Source organism: Choristoneura fumiferana, chromosome 16 (genome assembly GCF_025370935.1).
Source record: "Choristoneura fumiferana chromosome 16, NRCan_CFum_1, whole genome shotgun sequence".
Taxonomy (NCBI): domain Eukaryota; kingdom Metazoa; phylum Arthropoda; class Insecta; order Lepidoptera; family Tortricidae; genus Choristoneura; species Choristoneura fumiferana.
The window spans coordinates 4,743,485-4,761,575 of NC_133487.1; the positions used below are offsets into that span (position 1 = coordinate 4,743,485).

The following is an 18,091-nucleotide window of genomic DNA, read 5'->3' on the forward strand; positions in this document are numbered from 1 at the left end:
TGCAGTTTTTAGAGCTGATTTAATATCGACAAACTTCAGTAAACTGAAACCAACGAAGCGCAACCCGATGAAGAAATGGTAACTAAATGGAAACCCTATAATCAGCTTCAATAAGAAGACAGAAATCCTAGATAAATTGAGACTTTGTATCATAGAAACATAAGTGTCTATTCCATTTGATAAAAATAGCGATCCGGCGGCTAGCATAACGCAATAGAATGCCACTATTGCTCCTGAAATAGAAAAACTATAGGTAAACTTTAACAACATCACTAAATAAATAATCGTTAATGTTGAAAACAAAAACTGTTAGGTACATTATTTATTTACTAAGTGCATTGTCAATTGACACTGCAAGAGGTGTGGGGGTTTTATTTAAATTTTGATCCATTATCAATTACTCACAGGTTTAGGGTTGGTCCTACTCACATCTCCCTAATGAGCCAGAAGGCTTTAATCATTTTCTTATTATTTGGTACCTGAGGGTAGTTTTATGGGCGTTTCAACCGCTATCAGTCTCCTGTCGCTTACACTGAAGAAATGAGTCATGTAGAATCTTTGTGTAGAATGGAAGGATGTAACGAAACGATATGAAACGATATGGTCTTAGCGCTCGTAGAACTACCCCTGAGTAGTTCGCTTATGGATACCTACCACTGATTCTCTGGCCAATAGAAGTCATAGCAGGTAGTGTGGGTGCGTAATCAAAAAGATGCGGTGACATGGGCCTTTTAAGCCGCATGTTCTTGTGGTCGTGATCCTCATAGGCCGGTTTCACGTATTCTTTGTAAACAATTTGCCGGGCTGCATGGTTTATTTGACCTGTGTGTATAGCCTTGTTCATCATAAAGATTGCTTTTGGACAGCATAGAGCTTTTTGAAAAACTGAAGGGCTGAAACACAAAAATAATCCAGTATTTCAACTTCTACCGTACCGTCGTTCCACGTTTCTAATTAAAATCATTTGCATACCCTTTATGTACGTTGTATGTTATTATTTGCAATTTTTGAGTTCTGAGAAGCCTAGAAAACATTTTGAATAAAAAACGTTCAATTATAACATTAGAATTACAACAACACAGATTATTTGTCAAACTTAGGTTTTTTCTTAAAATTAATTTGAAGCCGACCTCTTTTTGACACCAATTATTTCATAAGTGTAAGTACCTAGGTATGTGAGTTTGTCCCATGTTTCTCCGCGCATATCTCAAAAGCTATACCTATTACGTAGGACCCTGTCTGTATTACCTGTCGAATTTCAAAAAACTGTTTAGAGTTGGACTAAAGCGGTGCGTCCACTGCATCAAGACTGCATCGGAATCGAGCCGTACGAAGCGGATTTGTTGCTTTGTACAGATTTTATAAAAAAAGCCGTGGTGGCCTAGTGGTTTGAACTATCGCCTCTCAAGCAGAGGGTCGTGGGTTCAAACCCCCGCTCGCACCTCTGAGTTCTTCGAAATTCATGTGCGGAATTACATTTGAAATTTACCACGAGCTTTGCGGTGAAGGAAAACATCGTGAGGAAACCTGCACAAATCTGCGAAGCAATTCAATGGTGTGTGTGAAGTTCCCAATCCGCACTGGGCCCGCGTGGGAACTATGGCCCAAGCCCTCTCATTCCGAGAGGAGGCCTGTGCCCTGCAGTGGGACGTATATAGGCTTCGTACGGTGCATACCTACGCTCCGATTCCGATCTCAGTGGACGCTCAACTTAAGGATACCTCAAATTAGAAAACAGTGTAAGTTTCATCAAAATCAGTTCAGTAGTTTTGGAAAAAAGATTTAAATGTATATATTTTTAAGTCATCGCAGCCTTATTTTTAAGTAATTAGTTTATTTTACAAAATGCTATTAAAAGGATTATGGAATAATAAATGTTATTTTAAAAATTAAACCGACTACAAAACTGTAACTGATGAAAAAGGAGAAAATTTATAAGAAATACTTTGCACGATTATGTAACTAAACTACTTTATATTTTTACCAGGCACTGATTTTTAGGGTTCCGGAGCTAAAATGGCAAAAACGGAACCCTTATAGTTTCGCCATGTCTGTCTGTCTGTCTGTCTGTCTGTCCGTCCGCGGCTTTGCTCAGGGACTATAGAAAGCTGTAATTTTGCACGGATATATAAGTAAACTATGCGACAACATGCATGCATGCTTTGCATGCTACTGTGTAGTTAAATAGTTGTGTCATCATTACTCCAATCCACTATCTTATTGTACACTATTTTCTGCAAATAAATGACTTATGACTTATGACTTATGACAAAATGGTACAATTAAAAGTTAAAAAAAATTTTTTTACGGTACCTCCCATTGACGTAAAGTGGGGGTGATTTTTTTTTCTCATCCAACCCTATAGTGTGGGGTATCGTTGGATAGGTCTTGTAAAACCATTAGGGGTTTGCTAAAACGATTTTTCGATTCAGTGGTGTATTTGCGAAATATTCAACTTTAAAGTGCAAAAATCCCTCCCTTTAAAATCTAAACCGGTGAGTGGAAAAATTTGAAAAAATTCAGGATGGTAGTAAGTATATCAAACTTTCAAGGAAAACTATGGCGGCCAAGTTTGCTTGATAATTATTAGTAGTTTATGAGTAAATAGCAGCCTAAGGTATAAAATATACCTAAACTTGGAAGATTCTGTATAAATTACGAAATCCTACTACTAGAAAAATATTACTTAATTTTTTCGTAATGGCTACGGAACCCTATTTTGGGCGTGTCCGACACTCTCTTGGCCGGTTTTTTCAAAAGATTTGATTTCTCTCTTTTTCTTCTCTTTTTACTTCGTAGCCCTTTTATCTTGTTATATTTAGTTTTGAAGTTTTTTTATTTAAAGAACCGCTTAAAAATAATTTATCTAATAGTGAACGCAAAACCGCGGCGGGTCGCTTTGGGCTTATAACTAGTAATTTTTTTTTATTTTTTTTTACCGTTAAAAATAAGTCATTTATTAAATAGAAAATTTACAATGTTATATTATAAAGTAGTAAATTGTATTTTACCTCTTTATCAATATTCCCAGATCTCAAAACATCTTGGTCTCAAAATACCTAATTTGCGGAATGCCTATTTTTTTTTAAACACCGGAACCTTAATATGGCCGAATTTCAAACTTCAAAAACACTTTCATGGCAAAGCCATATTATGCCAACCAAATGTCAAAATACAAAAATTTGTATTTTTACATAAGATGAATCTTCCTTTTTCTACCGCGACAGTAATCTTTTGGCGCAAACTAAAGTTAAAACCATTTTGATACCTATCCTACTTAATACATGAGTCATAATATCAGTACTTACATCAAATCATTCTCAAAAACCACCTGTGAAAAAAAATTAGGCATTTTGCCATTTAGGTGTTTTCGGTTTGAGCTATTTTAATATTTTGTCATTTGGTATTTGAAGGAATTGTACATGTCATTTTTTAGGTATTTAGAGAATATGACGTTTTAGCTTAAAGTCATAATGAATTTCGTTCATTTTAAGAATGAGACAATTTGACATTTAGGTATTATGAGCCCATGGTAATTTGAAAAATAGGGGTATTAGTGAATAAGGTATTATGAAATTTAGTGGTTTTATTTTAAGCCCAAAGCGGCGGATCTATGACGTTCTAAAACTTGGATATAATTTTTGTGTTAAAGTAATATAAATAAATTACCAAATAAAAGTTGTATAAATAACTGTTAAGTATAAAAATCTTTTTATTCACAAAAACAGTTATTTTTTAGTCTTGAAATAATACTTGATGTACTTGGTTTGTGTTTACAATAAACGAGTAATGTTTTCGAACAGTGCTATGTGACACTTGCACGACAAAATTTTCTTGAATTTCCTAAATTTTAAGTTTTAGTTTTTCCTGGGACAGACTAAAATATAACAGAAAGCATTACTTAAAATATTGTTGAATGTTTCGTTTCTTGTTGCTGACGACTGCTGCTTGTGTTGTGAGGTCGAATAGCAGCACAGCAACAATAGCCATGGCAGTTAGATCAGTGGATTTCGAAGTTTTCGGCAGAGTGCAAGGGGTGTTTTTCCGGAAGGCAAGTCATCAATACTATTTTTAAATAATACAGGATAGATTGATATACATCATATTACATTCTCATGACATTCAAAATCCATTAGTAAAGTAGATAATTATTATAAAATTAATTAGGTAAGTACTACAAAACTACTACTTATTCAATGAAGTACAAAATCACCTTTCTAACAACAATTTTAGCAGTATGTTCTTTACTATTTATTTAATTGCATGAAGTGAAGATCAAAGAGAACCTTGGTACCAATTTAAAAATGACTTATGAGATGTTCACCTTAGTCTACATTCCACTTCCTTTCCTGACATAGTCAGAATTCCTATATGTTGTGAATATTCTTGTTGTAATCACAAGCTTGTTGTCCATGCTGTTCCAGTTTTTAGAATATGACGGACACATTTCATCCCATGGGTGTAGTAAAAGACAACTAATAGACCTACTGTTATAGTCGGCAGCAGTTTCATCATGGATATGCACTACTGATCCTCATATGTCGAACACAACCACTCTGTCAAGAGTGTAGTGACATAAAAGACGAAAAGTAGTTTATTATGTGAATGGCTAGGGAGTTTAGAATTAGAAAGTTAGATTAACCCGTTGAACAACCCGGGGGTGCACCAACGGCCTAGTGAAGTTTGTCCGCAACTGCGATAGTTGCTCTCACTGAGTTTTTTTGTCTAGGTCACAGGTGGCGTTAGGCATACGCCCGTATGCCTGGGTCGCTTGATGGGTTAAAAGATGGTTAGAGTTAGATAAAAGCCTACTTTTATCTATGAGACAAAAATAGATAAGTCCCACCATTTGCATAAGAAGGATAAGTTATTATGACCCCTTTATTTGTTTTGAAGTCCTTTGCTCTTAAGCTGCTATGCTTTGCTACTTTGTCATTGTATCTGTGCTGTATATCTTTAAGTTTTACTACAAGGATAAAATTTGCTTAGTTTGGGACTAGGTCAATTGGTGTCAAGTGTCCCATGATATTTATATTTATATTTATTTATTTATTTAATTTATTGCATAGGTTGACAAAAGCTACAACCTCATTTTTCTAACACCAACTATTTAAACTATGTAATTACCAATCATATAGCTTTAGCCTCCTAAAGTGATGGTAGAATGTAAGAAACCAATGTTTTTAAAACAAGTAAAAAAATAAGTAATTGTAAAAATAAAACCAGCAAAATGTTATAAATTTTAGTTTACTTTGTATTTATAAAATCTTCACTAACAAGTAAGAAACTTTTCATACGAAAACTAATTTTTGTGCTAGATCTCCATTCTATAACAGTTAAATCAAAGAGATTAAAGTAGTTCAACCTCTTTGATTAAAAGATAGTTATTGATAGCACTGTCAATGTGCTGTCAATCAAGTGTTAAAAACTCAAAACGCGGGTCAGCTAAAATTCAAGATCCTCAGTCAGAAATGGTAGTCCAGGTTGTAGATTTTGAAATCTTTGGACTTGTCCAAGGAGTTTGTTTTCGGAAGGTATGATTTTGTAGTCGATTGGTTTTGATATAGGTACATTTTCGTTCATATAGTGAAGCTGCGCTGTGCTATCCACTTTGCTTCTGTCTGAAGCCTGAATTTTGTAGTGATCATTGTCACTATTTTTCATCCTGCTAATATTGTAAATGAGAAAGTTTGTGGAGATGTTTGCATGTTGGTGTTTATTTAATAAACTAAACTGGATCAAAACATGAGATAGATACTTTTCATCCTGGAAATTTGCATGGTTCTTGTTGTACAGAATCAAATTCAAATTCTGTGCTGAGAAAATCGCGGGCGCGACAACTCTAGTTTTCTAATAATTATAAAAACACACAACCAAATTACATAACTTACTTAAATTAAAATTAAACATTATCCATCCGCAATATACTTGTCCGCAACATACTCATCACCACAGGAGAATTGTCCCTCTGTGTGGCCAACAAAATCTGAACTAAGTACGACCCGGAACAGAGGTTGGGGGTACTATATTATAATGTGATTTCAGTACACAAAGGAGCAAGCAGAGAAGTTAGGCCTGCGAGGATGGTGCAAGAATACAGCCCATGGCACAGTTCTGGGACATGTGCAAGGACCAGCATATAAAGTGGAAACCATGTGAGTTTAGATTTCTTGCCATCTTATATTTAATCTACTAGCTTTTGCGTAGAATTCGTTTGGTTATTTCTATCCCGCGGGAACTATGCAATTTTCTGGGATAAATCGATCGTGTTTGTCAGTGATCGGCGTCGGTGTCGGTTTTTGTGCACAAATCAAAGGGTATTCGACAAACGTGTTTGCGATGCATCCAAACACTTGTCTGGAGTAAACGTGTTTGCGATGTATCCAAACCTTGTACGATTTCTGTGAATTTTGATCATCCACCAACGTCTTGGTTTTTTTTTCACGTGAAAGCGAGTTTCCTTACGGTAGTTCTTAGCTATGTTTGATTAAAATCGGTTGAGCCGTTTTTGAGATATTAAACTTTAAAATGACAATGTCGCAGGTTTTTTTCCTCTTTTTAGGGTTCCGTAGTCAACTAGGAACCCTTATATTTTCGCCATGTCTGTCTGTCTGTCCGCGACTAAGCTCAGAGACCGTTAGTACTAGAAAGTTGTAATTTGGCATGAATATACATAAGCCGCCGACATAGTGTGATAAAATAAAAAAATAAAAAAAAATTTTGGGTACCTCCCCATAGACGTTAAGTGGGGGTGTTTTTTTTCTAGACTAACCCTTTAGTGTGGGGTATCGTTGGGAAGGTCTTCTTGGGGGGTTGCCAAGCCGATTTTTCGATTCAGTAATCTGTTTGCGAAATATTCAACTTAAAAGTTAAGTGATCCCTTTAAGGGATAAGTTCGCCTTTGTACATCTTATTATCCTGTGTTATGTTATTTTCATGTGTTTTTATGTACAATAAAGAGTTTTACAATACAATACAAAAGTGCAAATTTTCATTAAAATCAAGCGTCCCCCCCCCCCCTCTAAAATCTTAACTGTTGGGTGGAAAAATTTGAAAAAATTCAGGATGGTAGTAAATAGATGAAATTGACTAGGAAAATTACAACGGCGAAGATTGCTTGAGAATTATTAGTAGTTTAACAGTAAATAGCAGCCTAAGGTATAAAATATACCTACCTAAACTTGGAAGATTCCGTACACAATACGAAATCCTTAGGAAAATATTACTTGATTTTTTCGTAATGGCTACGGAACCCTATCTTTGGCGTGTCCGACATGCTCTTGGCCGGTTTTTACTTGGTTGTTGTTTATGTTTTCAACTCCTATGGCGTACAAAATATCACAAGTATCGGTTGAGAAATCCGACTTGTAGAGAATACTAGCCAGACATCCAAACCCAAACACAAAGAATTTTTGCCCAAGTTGAAGCGTAGCTTCTACTTATAGGTACGGTCGGTTCCCTAACTTATGTATACACTTTTTCATACTAGTTGCATAAAAAAGTGGATACTTATGTTAGGGTATAGACGCTTCGGTCAAAAGGGAATTGAATTGTTGATTTGTTACTGATTCGTCATATTCCTAATTGGGCATATTCCTATTTCGACCCTTTCCTAACTGGTCATATTCCTGATTCGTCATACATACCTATTCCTTACTCGTGATACCATGTACATTTGCCTGCACAAAATTAATTATAATATTTAAATCCTCTGTTAGGTTAAGGCTATTTTTTATGACCATCCAGAACCGATTCGGGGCACTTGTTACATAGGTTCTGGATGGTCATAAAAAAACCTTAACCAAACCGACTGTAAGCACGTGTTCGTAATTTCATTTGACTGCACAATGACGAATCAGGAATATGACGAGTTAGGAATATGACCAGTTAGGAAAGTGTCGAATCAGGAATATGACCAATTAGGAATACGACGAATCAGGAACGAATCGAATTGTTATCGTACCTATATATTTACCTTTATATTAATAATGCTCACTCTATTTTTGTGTTCTGGTAGGGTTTCATAGATTACGGTACAGCTACCTGCATTAATATCTGTCACAGCGGAGCGTGCAAAAATATCTGACACGTGCTACCGGCCCTAGAAATAGAGTTGTCAGATATTTATGTACGCTTTGTAGCGTCAGAAATTGGTGCTAATGACTATATAACAAAATAGGAAATATACAGCGTAAGGCAAATAGTCGCCCCGTGTTTTTTTACTCGCGTGACATTTCTATTAATCCTATTATTAGTTTCGTGCGAGGTGCCTACCTCAATTATATTAATTCATGTATACGGCCTCCATAAACTAATACCTGATTCAATCAATTATTCAACTATCTATTCCGTAAGCTTCCACTGTGACCGTGTTCTGTAAAATCGGCCACTTTGCTCTTACCTAGTCAAAGTTTTGGGCTTTGGGTTGTATAAATTTACATTTTCACCCGCAGGTATTTATAGTAAATCTTTTTTGGTAAACAGATAAAGAGGGCTTATGACATGATGGAAGCATTGAATTTGGTTTTGATGCTAATTAAGTACTTATCTTGTCCCGTTAGACACTTGTGTTCAGTGCCAGTCTCCGTGTTCCAGATTTAAAGGATCAAATAGAGCCAACCCGAGGGATAGTTATATAGTTATATTATAAAGGAATTCTTCGCAGACGAAGTCGGTCGAAAAAGCAATTTTTTTTTTACAAAGAAATAGGCTTGCTTTTGACCACAATCACGCCTGATCGTAAGTGAACATGTTTTTTTTTTATTCGTCTGGATGGCAAACGAGCAAGTGGGTCTTCTGATGGTAAGAGATCACCACCGCCCATAAACATCTGCAAGACCAGGGGTATTGCAAATGCGTTGCCAACCTAGAGGCCTAAGATGGGATACCTCAAGTGCCAGTAATTTCACCGGCTGTCTTAGTCTCCACGCCGAAACACAACAGTGCAAGCACTGCTGCTTCACGGCAGGATTAGCGAGCCAGATGGTGGTAGCAATCCGGGTGGACCTTGCACAAGGTCCTACCACCTGCAAACATGTGGACTAAGAAGGAGCACACTTGCCTAATAAATGCCAGTACCCTAAATTTGAAGACGGCCAGGGCCCAATTGCATAAAGTACAAGGATTAGCGATTTTTTATGGAAATTCGCTTGTACTTTATTATGCAATTGGGTCCAGATTGCAGCGATCGAAGAACACAACGTCTTAGTTACTAGTAAATCTTGAATTAGTACAGTGACCAGCACCCAGACCAGTAAATAGTTACTGCTTTTATAATTGAATAAACAGTCTTTGGAATGGAATCAAGTATTGTAGATAATAAAATTGACAAGAATACTTTGATCTATTAATCGATTTACTGAACAGATTAATTATTTTGTAATGGGTTCTAGGTTTTTCACATCATTGAATGTCTGTGGTCGGATAAATGCCGTCTTTGTTTACACTTTTTCATAAATTGGATCGAAATAAGTACAATATAGGTAACATTTTAATTTTGTTTTTTTTTAAGTGAAAATTTTATCGGTCTCACTGTATTTTATTCTGTAATTTTTTTAATGTATTATGACCAGATGGTCCCAAAGGAAGACCAGCGCCGTTCGCAAGACCGGCAGATTGCTGATTTGGGACCATTTCGTGACATATACATAAAACTATATTTTTATATTTTTCTTTATTTATTTATTTTATTCATTGTTCTTATGTTTGTCACGAATAAATGTTTTTTCTTTCTTTCTTTTCACCCATCATATCTGACACAACAAAGATGCATAAATATCTGATACGACTCCATTTTCTAAGGCCGGTAGGATATGTCAGATGCCGCTCTGGTGAACGTGTGTGAAGGGTGTGAACGTGTGAATGACTGTTGAACTCATTGGTGGTAAACCGCTTAACGAGCTATCAGTTTTGTCTCTAGAATAAATGGAAAAGTGGAAAGTGCTTATCCATTTACTTGAGAGTGCACGGCTAGCACAATTTGTCTCGTTACGACTCTCGTTTGCCGCGGCTTGACAGCACATGTCACTCTGGCAAGGGGAGGGGGGTACTGAAAGCAGAAAAAGTTGTATCCCGTTAATCCCGTATAACTGGGACTAACGAGTCGCGGTAAAACGTATTTGCCGTGCTCATCTTTTTACATTACAAAAATAAATGTCACAGTCAGAGTGGCTTAGAGCGAAAATTGACTGCCAGAGATGACGGTGGAAAATCTGAGGTCTTGGACTCAACGCATGCTACGCAAAACACCGCAAACTACAGTCTAAGCGATGACGACGTTTGTAAAGCACTGGTTCTTAACTCTTTTTTTCTATTAGTCTAGAAGGTTTACGTAGGTACCGTAAGGTCGGGGTACTTTGACCCATTGGAGGGTAACTTTGACCCACATGAAAACCACATAAGAAGGGTCCAATAAAAACACAAAAACGTGATCGATCAATTAACACCAACCACATGGCAAAGAGCCATATTCTCAAAGCAATAATAAAACCAAGACCGAGTTAATCCCAAGGGCCAAAGATACCCTTCAGGGCCAAAGTAACCCGACCACAAAGTAACACAGAAACATTAAGCACTTGATCCCCTAACAAGCCCAGAGTACACATGAAAAAATTGACATGCATGTTGAAAAAATAGGTGTCCAATGTCCAATATCTAACTGATGGATTAATTAGAATATTTTTTACCCCAGCCACAACCCGATTGCCCCATAAGCTATAAAAATGTATATCGTGAGAAATAAATAAATTTAATAAGATGTCATCGACGTAGTGGGTAGAAACGTGACGGATAAGACGCTCTGCACTTGTTTATAGGGGGTGAAAAACATAAGCACCTTAGTAGTTTCTGTATTGACGAAAATAAGTAGGTGCCCACAATACTCTTAGCTCTCAGCAATTCTAATTTTAGTGTAACCCATATCATAAATCCAGAATAATATACGGTGACACCCGGGATCCCGGAATTGATGTATTTAAATCCCGACAAACCGGTGTTATGGAATTATGTCCCTTCAGCCGTGATGGGTTAGGTTATATTCCAAATTATAAAAGTAGGACTAGGTTTGAAAAATAAGTACTTTGTAAACTGAATTAGTTTTCCTGAGGGTCATATATTAATTGTAGGCTTGCCAAATTTTTACTTAATCGGTCCAGTAGATTCACGACAAATTTTCTGTGGCTTACAGACAGATAGACACACGACTGGGTCCCATAAAGATTCGGATTTGCACTTATAATAATATAATATAATTTAATATTATAATTATATAATAATAATAATGGAACCTAAAAATTATTCAAAATTATAAATTAACAACTTTTTTTGTTTTAGGATGAACTGGCTCAAGACTACAGGAAGTCCCACTAGCCAAATAGAGAAGGCCGAGTTTAGGAACCAAAAGGACCTCGACGACTTTACATTTCAAAGCTTTGACATCAGAAAAGACTGAAAAGGTATTGTAATTTTAAGATCTGATAGTATTCGCACTCAGAAAGGGTTATTTCAATGACATCCTGTTTGATCTCTACGCAGTGAAAATTCATTGTAATTTAGGTATTTATTTTCCTGCTAATAAACGCTGAACCCGCAAAATCCCTTTTAATTAATTACCATTGTTTTTTTACGACAAAAGAATATTAAACTTTAATTATGTTTGCCCTCTGTCAACCTTCATCCCGTTCATAAAGGTGCAGCATGCCCAAAACGTATTTCCCCCGGTGGTGATAAAAACTCCGGTAATGAGTAAAAATTTAGGCTCACGCGAAATCCCATTATGTCGCGCGATGTGATAATAGTATACCTAAACAATTATCGCGCGCGCCGGTACACCGAGGTGCAATTTAAAAGTTTTATCAAAATAAAAACCGCTGGAAATCGCAGCGAAGGCAACCCGCATCCCGTATCCAGGCAGCGCAGCGAACGAGCATTCGTTGGAATATCGGGAATAATAAACCATCTGTTAGCTAACAATAGACTGCGACCTTGAAGGCTTTCACGAAGAACTTTTCCTCGAAAGGGTGGGAAATAATTACGTTCGAGTCAGTAACCCGGGCGTGCGTTATTGATGGGCTCGCGAGACGCGCGGTAAGTGGGTCAGGGAGGGAGCGAGGGACGCGCAGCCGCCGCGGCACTGCGCCCTCGACCCTCCGACATGGCGGACGCGCCGCCTGAAGTCCTCGAGCTTAACGTCGGCGGCGTGCACTACGCCACCACGCGCGACACACTGCTGCGCGAGCCGGACTCGCTCCCTGCCGTCGCCCTAGCCGACACCGACCACCCGCGCGACGCCCGCGGTCGCATATTCTTCGACCGCGACGGCGTATTATTCCGCTATGTTTTGGATTACCTCCGCGACGGCGGCCTCGTGCTTCCCGAGTGTTTCCGCGAACACAAGCGCCTCGCGCGCGAAGCTAAACACTACAAACTTCCCGGACTGGAAAATGCCGTCCGGGAAGCCGATCCTCGTCCACCGAACCGCGAGAAGGGATGCATCACCGTGGGATACAGAGGTAGCTTCGCGTTCGGCCGCGACGGCTTGGCCGACGTCAAATTCCGCAAACTATCCCGTATTTTGGTCTGTGGAAAAGTGACATTATGTCGCGATGTTTTTGGGGAGACGCTGAACGAGTCCCGCGATCCTGACCACGGGCTGGCGGACCGGTATACGTCCCGTTTCTTCTTGAAGCACTCGTTCATCGAGCAGGCGTTCGACAACTTGCAAGAGCAGGGCTTCAAGCTGACGGCGAGTTGTGGCAGCGGCACGGCCGGCGGCGCCGCCGAGCTCAAGCCTGGCGTTGACTCCGAGGAAAACCGCTGGAACCATTACAACGAATTCGTATTCGTACGTGAGTAAGTGCGATCAGTTCGTAAACATTTCTAATTCAGCTTTAAAACTAACGCTGGTATTACTGAATTCAATTCCTTATCCGATTCGAGACGGCATGTGATCCCTATCAAGAGCTGCCCCGATTGAATTGGATTAGTTTAGATACCGGCTCTTGTACTGGACGAGTGGTGCGCTATTGCTCCTATTAAACGGATTCTAGACGCAACAGCTGAATACGTATCATTTTTATTCGCAATATTTGCGAATTTAATTGTTACTCAAGCTTAGGACAAAAATATCATCTACTCAGAGCAAAGTTGTTTTTAATCCAGAATAGAAATCGAATCGTCGCTTTGCTCTTTGTAATTCCGGCAAATTAATGTTTGCTTGTAGATAAACAAATGAAACCTTATGTATAATCATGTATGTAATAAATAGAGAATATGATTATTGTAAGATGTATATTAGAGTAGTAATAAAATAATAAACGTTATCTCCTTTTAGGACTTTTCTCATGTACTGTGAAATAATTACCTACATTAACGAATTTCAAATTATTTTTTAACTACTTTTGAACACTTATGTATTTTGGTAACAAAAATCGTGGGCCATCTTTTTTGATATAAAATATGCCAAATTATATTATACCAAGTCAGATGCTGGCTTTAGTTCGAACAATTTCTTATTTACACCTATTTATAATAATTGTAAAATGATATGTTTAAGATATGATACCTTTTCTATTAGGTGATTTTGACTCTACATTGCCTACAGTGATGTGTTGTGATCCATACATTTTATTGTACGCTCAAGGACTTTAATTTATGAGCCACCATAGAACCATTTCACATTAAACGTCATAGGCACATGGCATTAATTAACAAGGAAAATCGTTATGACTTTTCCTTTGAAAAGGTTCCACGGTGACTCATGAATTATGTCCTTGACCGTACTACCTAGTTATTTTAATATGAACCTACCGAACGTAGTTAAATTATACAAGTATTAAAGATTAAAACGATGATTTAAAAAGTTATATTGATTAATTGTTTATGAAAATCGTGCGCGTATAAATTGTACCTTAAACAATAGGCGGTATATAATACAATAGTACTTAAATAATCACGTGCTTGTTTTATTCTTGAACAAATTAAAACAGTTTGTCAAACTTTTTAGTGAAAAATTGCTTATTACGTCGTGTAAAACGGCGAATCTGTTCGAGGAAAGAAAATGTTGTTTTTTCCCGCGAAACTTTCCGCCGTTTGCTAGCCTATCGCAATACGAACACTTTTCCTCATTTCTCAAGCTGCCAATTACAATTTTACTTCACAATTGAACGCCTGGCTTTTTTTGCAAATTAAAAATTAACTCTGTCGTTTTTATTTGAGACCGTTTGTATTTTGTTTAAAAAAAAAGACATATCTTCGTAATAAGGACATTTCTTATATAAAAGTTTCCGTTAGCGAGCATTTAGTGAGCTGTTTAGGAAACCGACCAATAATTCCAAGTTGAGAACTAAGTGGATGTTTAGAAAATCAGGGTTTAGCTCAACTAGACATTTTATGCAAGAAATGTTCATAAAGCTTCGCGATTTTTTAAGCATCTTCTCCACTATAATCGTTCACGGGAATCGCTCAAAAACGAACATGTCGATAATGTCATTTTCGTTTCGGACACGTATTACCCGCAATGGAGAAACTACTTTAGTCGAATTGAAATTCTACTTTGGACTCGAGCCTTTGTAAATACTCCAACATCCTATCTAAAAAAGCAACTTCTATTTTTTAAACTTCCAACAAAGTTCTTCCTTTGCTACAATCTTGTAATAACATAAGATATTAGGACATTTGACATAAAAAACACGCCAGTTAATCCGTTACGTAATAGAATATTTTAAATTAAAGTCTCAAAATTGATCCAGCCAACGAGTTGAGGCACAATTAAAGTTTATAAATACATAATACATGTTGTATAAAAGTGCTTACCCGCTCTACATCGCGTTACTTACCACATAATATGTACCCATTTCCATTTCGACCTAGGTATATATGGACTCTTGTCAAAACAGCGTATTCCGGCAAAATGCAGAGTATATTTTTAGGTCAAATGCAAACGTGGATCTGAATAACATAAATTATGAAACGCGTGGGTAGAGTTGAAGTGAATGAAAAATGAGAAAGCCCATGAATGTTTTATTTTAACTAAGCTATTACTATATGCGGTAGATGTTTATGGATATTGAAGCATGGGTGCAAAGTACGGACTGTAATAAACACGAAAGTGTCAATACACGAAAGTGCCAGAGTTCTTGAGCGTTTTTCGATGATCGCGCGCAGTGGAGTTTGCCATTAAAATCTTGAAAGTTTTAGATGTCATTAACACTATAATGAATGACTGTTTTTTTTTAATGTTGAAGCACTAATCTGGATTACTTTTATTAATAAATAGAGCAAAAGCTATCGAATCCATTTGTGATGTGAAATAATATTTAAATTTATTGTAGCTAATGTATCTGATGAAAAAACAGTGTTGGAACTGGTGAACACTACTGTAGGGTTTCTAAAAGTATAGTTTTGGAAATAAATTTAGTTAAAAAACTGCATTGTGTTTCAATGAACTTTGTTTTAATGCATTCATTAGAATACTCGTAATCTCCCCCAGGGTGCAGTTCAAAATGGATCATCCCAAATTGGCTGCCAAATCTCACAAGTTCATAATGCCTTCCTTCACTGTTCAAATGGTATAATTATAAGATCTCTTGAAGAATCAAGGTCCTGAATGTTCTAAATCTGCACACCCTATATCCTGGTGAAAAAGAGATCTATCTATAATAAGTTAATTTGGTGTCGTAAAGTCGAGTTACTTTGGCCATTAAGATTTACTCTGTCCAGAGGCCGTATTGCCCAAAGTTGCTAACGCACGCGATCGCAATCAAATGACAGTTTTTGTATGCGCAATCTTTCGCCAGACCGCCCACGTTTTTTATTTTATGTTTTTATATGTATTTTTATATGGGCTAAAATTAAAAAGATAAAATATAATTTATTGCCAAAACACATAGTACAACGAAGATTTATTACAAAGAATCACAAACTTATTACCCTCGATCAGGTCAAAGTGCCCCGACCTTAGGCCGGTACCTTGCTATTTAAAGATATATCTCCACGCGCGTTCATTTGCTCTACAAATAATCCAACAACTACCTAATGAAGCCTTCAATATGCTATCTTAAATAGTACCCATGAAACTTATTATGTAGGGGAAGCTGTTGTACCTCGGATAGATTATTTTCTTTTTGGATTTTTAGAAAAATAACTTATTATGGAATAAACGTCAGATATTAAAATATCTAACGATACATCATTGGCTATGTTATTCGAAAAAAAAACCAAGCGATTCGTTTATTCATTTTGAGACGGTAGGCTCACGCAAAAAAAGGGAAAATTGTCCAAGGTACAACACCCCTGATGTACTTTGGACATTCGAGGTTGTGTTATTATAGAATCAATGACTTATTTACTGGTTATTGGCACACAGCAGTTTTCCCGCCAAGTTCATACATATTATTTTATATATCAAGCAAAAAATTACCTTACTTTTTAGTTTAGACGCTGATTACATAATGAAATCGTATTATATATTAAAATACCTTTCAGCATCAAGATATGATCGGAACAAAATATATATATTTTTTACTATTAAATTTTGTTGGCCAAGGTACAACGTTATTTTTAGTGTCCTAGGTACAACGTATCCAGTTTTTAGGTAAAAATGCGTCCAAAACGCACATTGATTTAGGTTTAGGCTGAAACAGCCCTATTATTCCGTAACTAATTAACGTTACTTCAACATAGTTTATTGAATTTTATTACGAAAAAGTAACACACAAACATCACGCCTATAATCCCAAATGGGGTAGGCAGAGCACACGAAACATTACCGCTTCGGAGCCACTTTTAGCAAATTTAGGTTTTAAGTTTGACAAAAACGGGACAATAGTGACAGGTTATTAGCCTGTCGCCTACGGTGTCCGGTGTACGAAAAAGTAAAACATTAAATAAATAAGGTTTATTTAAAGTTAAAAAGTACTTTTTGTAAAAGGATTTTTATTTTCATGATTTTCGCACACATCACATTCAGAGTTTGCTTTTCGTTACTAACTTTTCTTCGATACTCCCCGCCGACAGTTCAAATGGCATAGCACATGGTATTAAAAGAATGCGGGAACATTTAAATTTAGACGACTGTCCGAGGTACAACTATGACCGAGGTACAACAGTTTCCCCTAATTAAGTGGCATTCGAGCGTCTTCAAAATGAAAATTGGCGTAGGTTTTTTATGCAACGGTAATTAAATTCGCATTTTCATTTTTGAGAATTACTTCGGGAAGTTTTACGAAATCCCGGAGTTTTAATTAAATGGCCCAATGGTTCACGCGTACGTACAACACGTCAAAGCTAGTTCCAAATACATAACCTCAACTAAACTACCCCTCTAAACTTCATCTACCCCTTTTTTAATCCGAAGATGCAATTACTGTATATCCGCGGCTCAGCTTTTAATACCGTAGTTAAGTCCGGAACACCCGGAACAGCTTGGATAATAATTTGAAACACGAACGTACTCAAACTTACTAATGAACTGCCAGCGGTAGATGTAGTTTTACGTAAGTAAATGCTCTGTTGGGGTAACTACTGGCTCTTGTCGCCGGATGAAAATTAAATGGAGGCGGATTTTGAGCGTCCTTATGCCAATTTTGATGCGCCATTTACCATATCTACACTACACGATGTATGTATAGAATTATCACATCGTCTTTTGTGCACTGTCCGAGACAAATGCTGTTTTAATGATGCCTTCAAATACTGTTCGTAGCATTTTCATTCCTGTGAGTACCATTGATGATACATGTAGAGTAATGAAAAGCTTCGCTAGACAGAAAAATCAAGCAAAGGTTCAAAGATAAGGAAAATAAAGAGTGTCATATGTGTTCGTATTATGCCCGCAGCACATCCGCAAAAATATGGCAGAAAGGCAGTTGAAGTCAGTTTCGCTTTCATTATTTATCACATTCTTACAAGGGATAGCTATCATCACCATTTTCGTAGCTGTGTAGAGACAAAAGAACGAATATCAACCTGGCTAAGAGGTCGAAGTAAAATTACATCAATTCCCTCCCTATAAATACAAGGTCCAAAAAGCTCCAATTCTCAAGAGACGGGTCTTTTAGAATTTTTATTAACAAAGTTTGAATCGAGCGCAAAA

General features: G+C 37.0%; 2 protein-coding genes across 2 annotated transcripts; both read left to right on the forward strand.

Moving 5' to 3' along the window:
- Positions 1-3,791: 3,791 nt before the first annotated feature.
- On the forward strand, positions 3,792-11,592 carry LOC141436449 (acylphosphatase-1-like). The gene is made up of 3 exons (XM_074099437.1): positions 3,792-4,051; positions 6,046-6,155; positions 11,332-11,592. The coding sequence occupies exons 1-3, from the start codon at positions 3,917-3,919 to the stop codon at positions 11,447-11,449; spliced, it is 363 nt and encodes a 120-aa protein (XP_073955538.1). The 5' UTR covers positions 3,792-3,916; the 3' UTR covers positions 11,450-11,592.
- An 86-nt stretch (positions 11,593-11,678) lies between these two features.
- On the forward strand, positions 11,679-13,951 carry Ktl (BTB/POZ domain-containing protein Ktl). The gene has a single exon (XM_074099432.1). The coding sequence runs from the start codon at positions 12,152-12,154 to the stop codon at positions 12,851-12,853; it is 702 nt and encodes a 233-aa protein (XP_073955533.1). The 5' UTR covers positions 11,679-12,151; the 3' UTR covers positions 12,854-13,951.
- Positions 13,952-18,091: the final 4,140 nt, after the last annotated feature.

Bases quoted from the DNA above. Each gene is read 5' to 3' on its own strand.
- LOC141436449 (XM_074099437.1), top strand. From the start codon at position 3,917: ATGTTTCGTTTCTTGTTGCTGACGACTGCTGCTTGTGTTGTGAGGTCG. The intron at 4,052-6,045 runs GCAAGTCATCAA...ATGTGATTTCAG, and splicing joins AAGGGGTGTTTTTCCGGAAG to TACACAAAGGAGCAAGCAGA. The intron at 6,156-11,331 runs GTGAGTTTAGAT...TTTTTGTTTTAG, and splicing joins GCATATAAAGTGGAAACCAT to GATGAACTGGCTCAAGACTA.
- Ktl (XM_074099432.1), top strand. From the start codon at position 12,152: ATGGCGGACGCGCCGCCTGAAGTCCTCGAGCTTAACGTCGGCGGCGTG.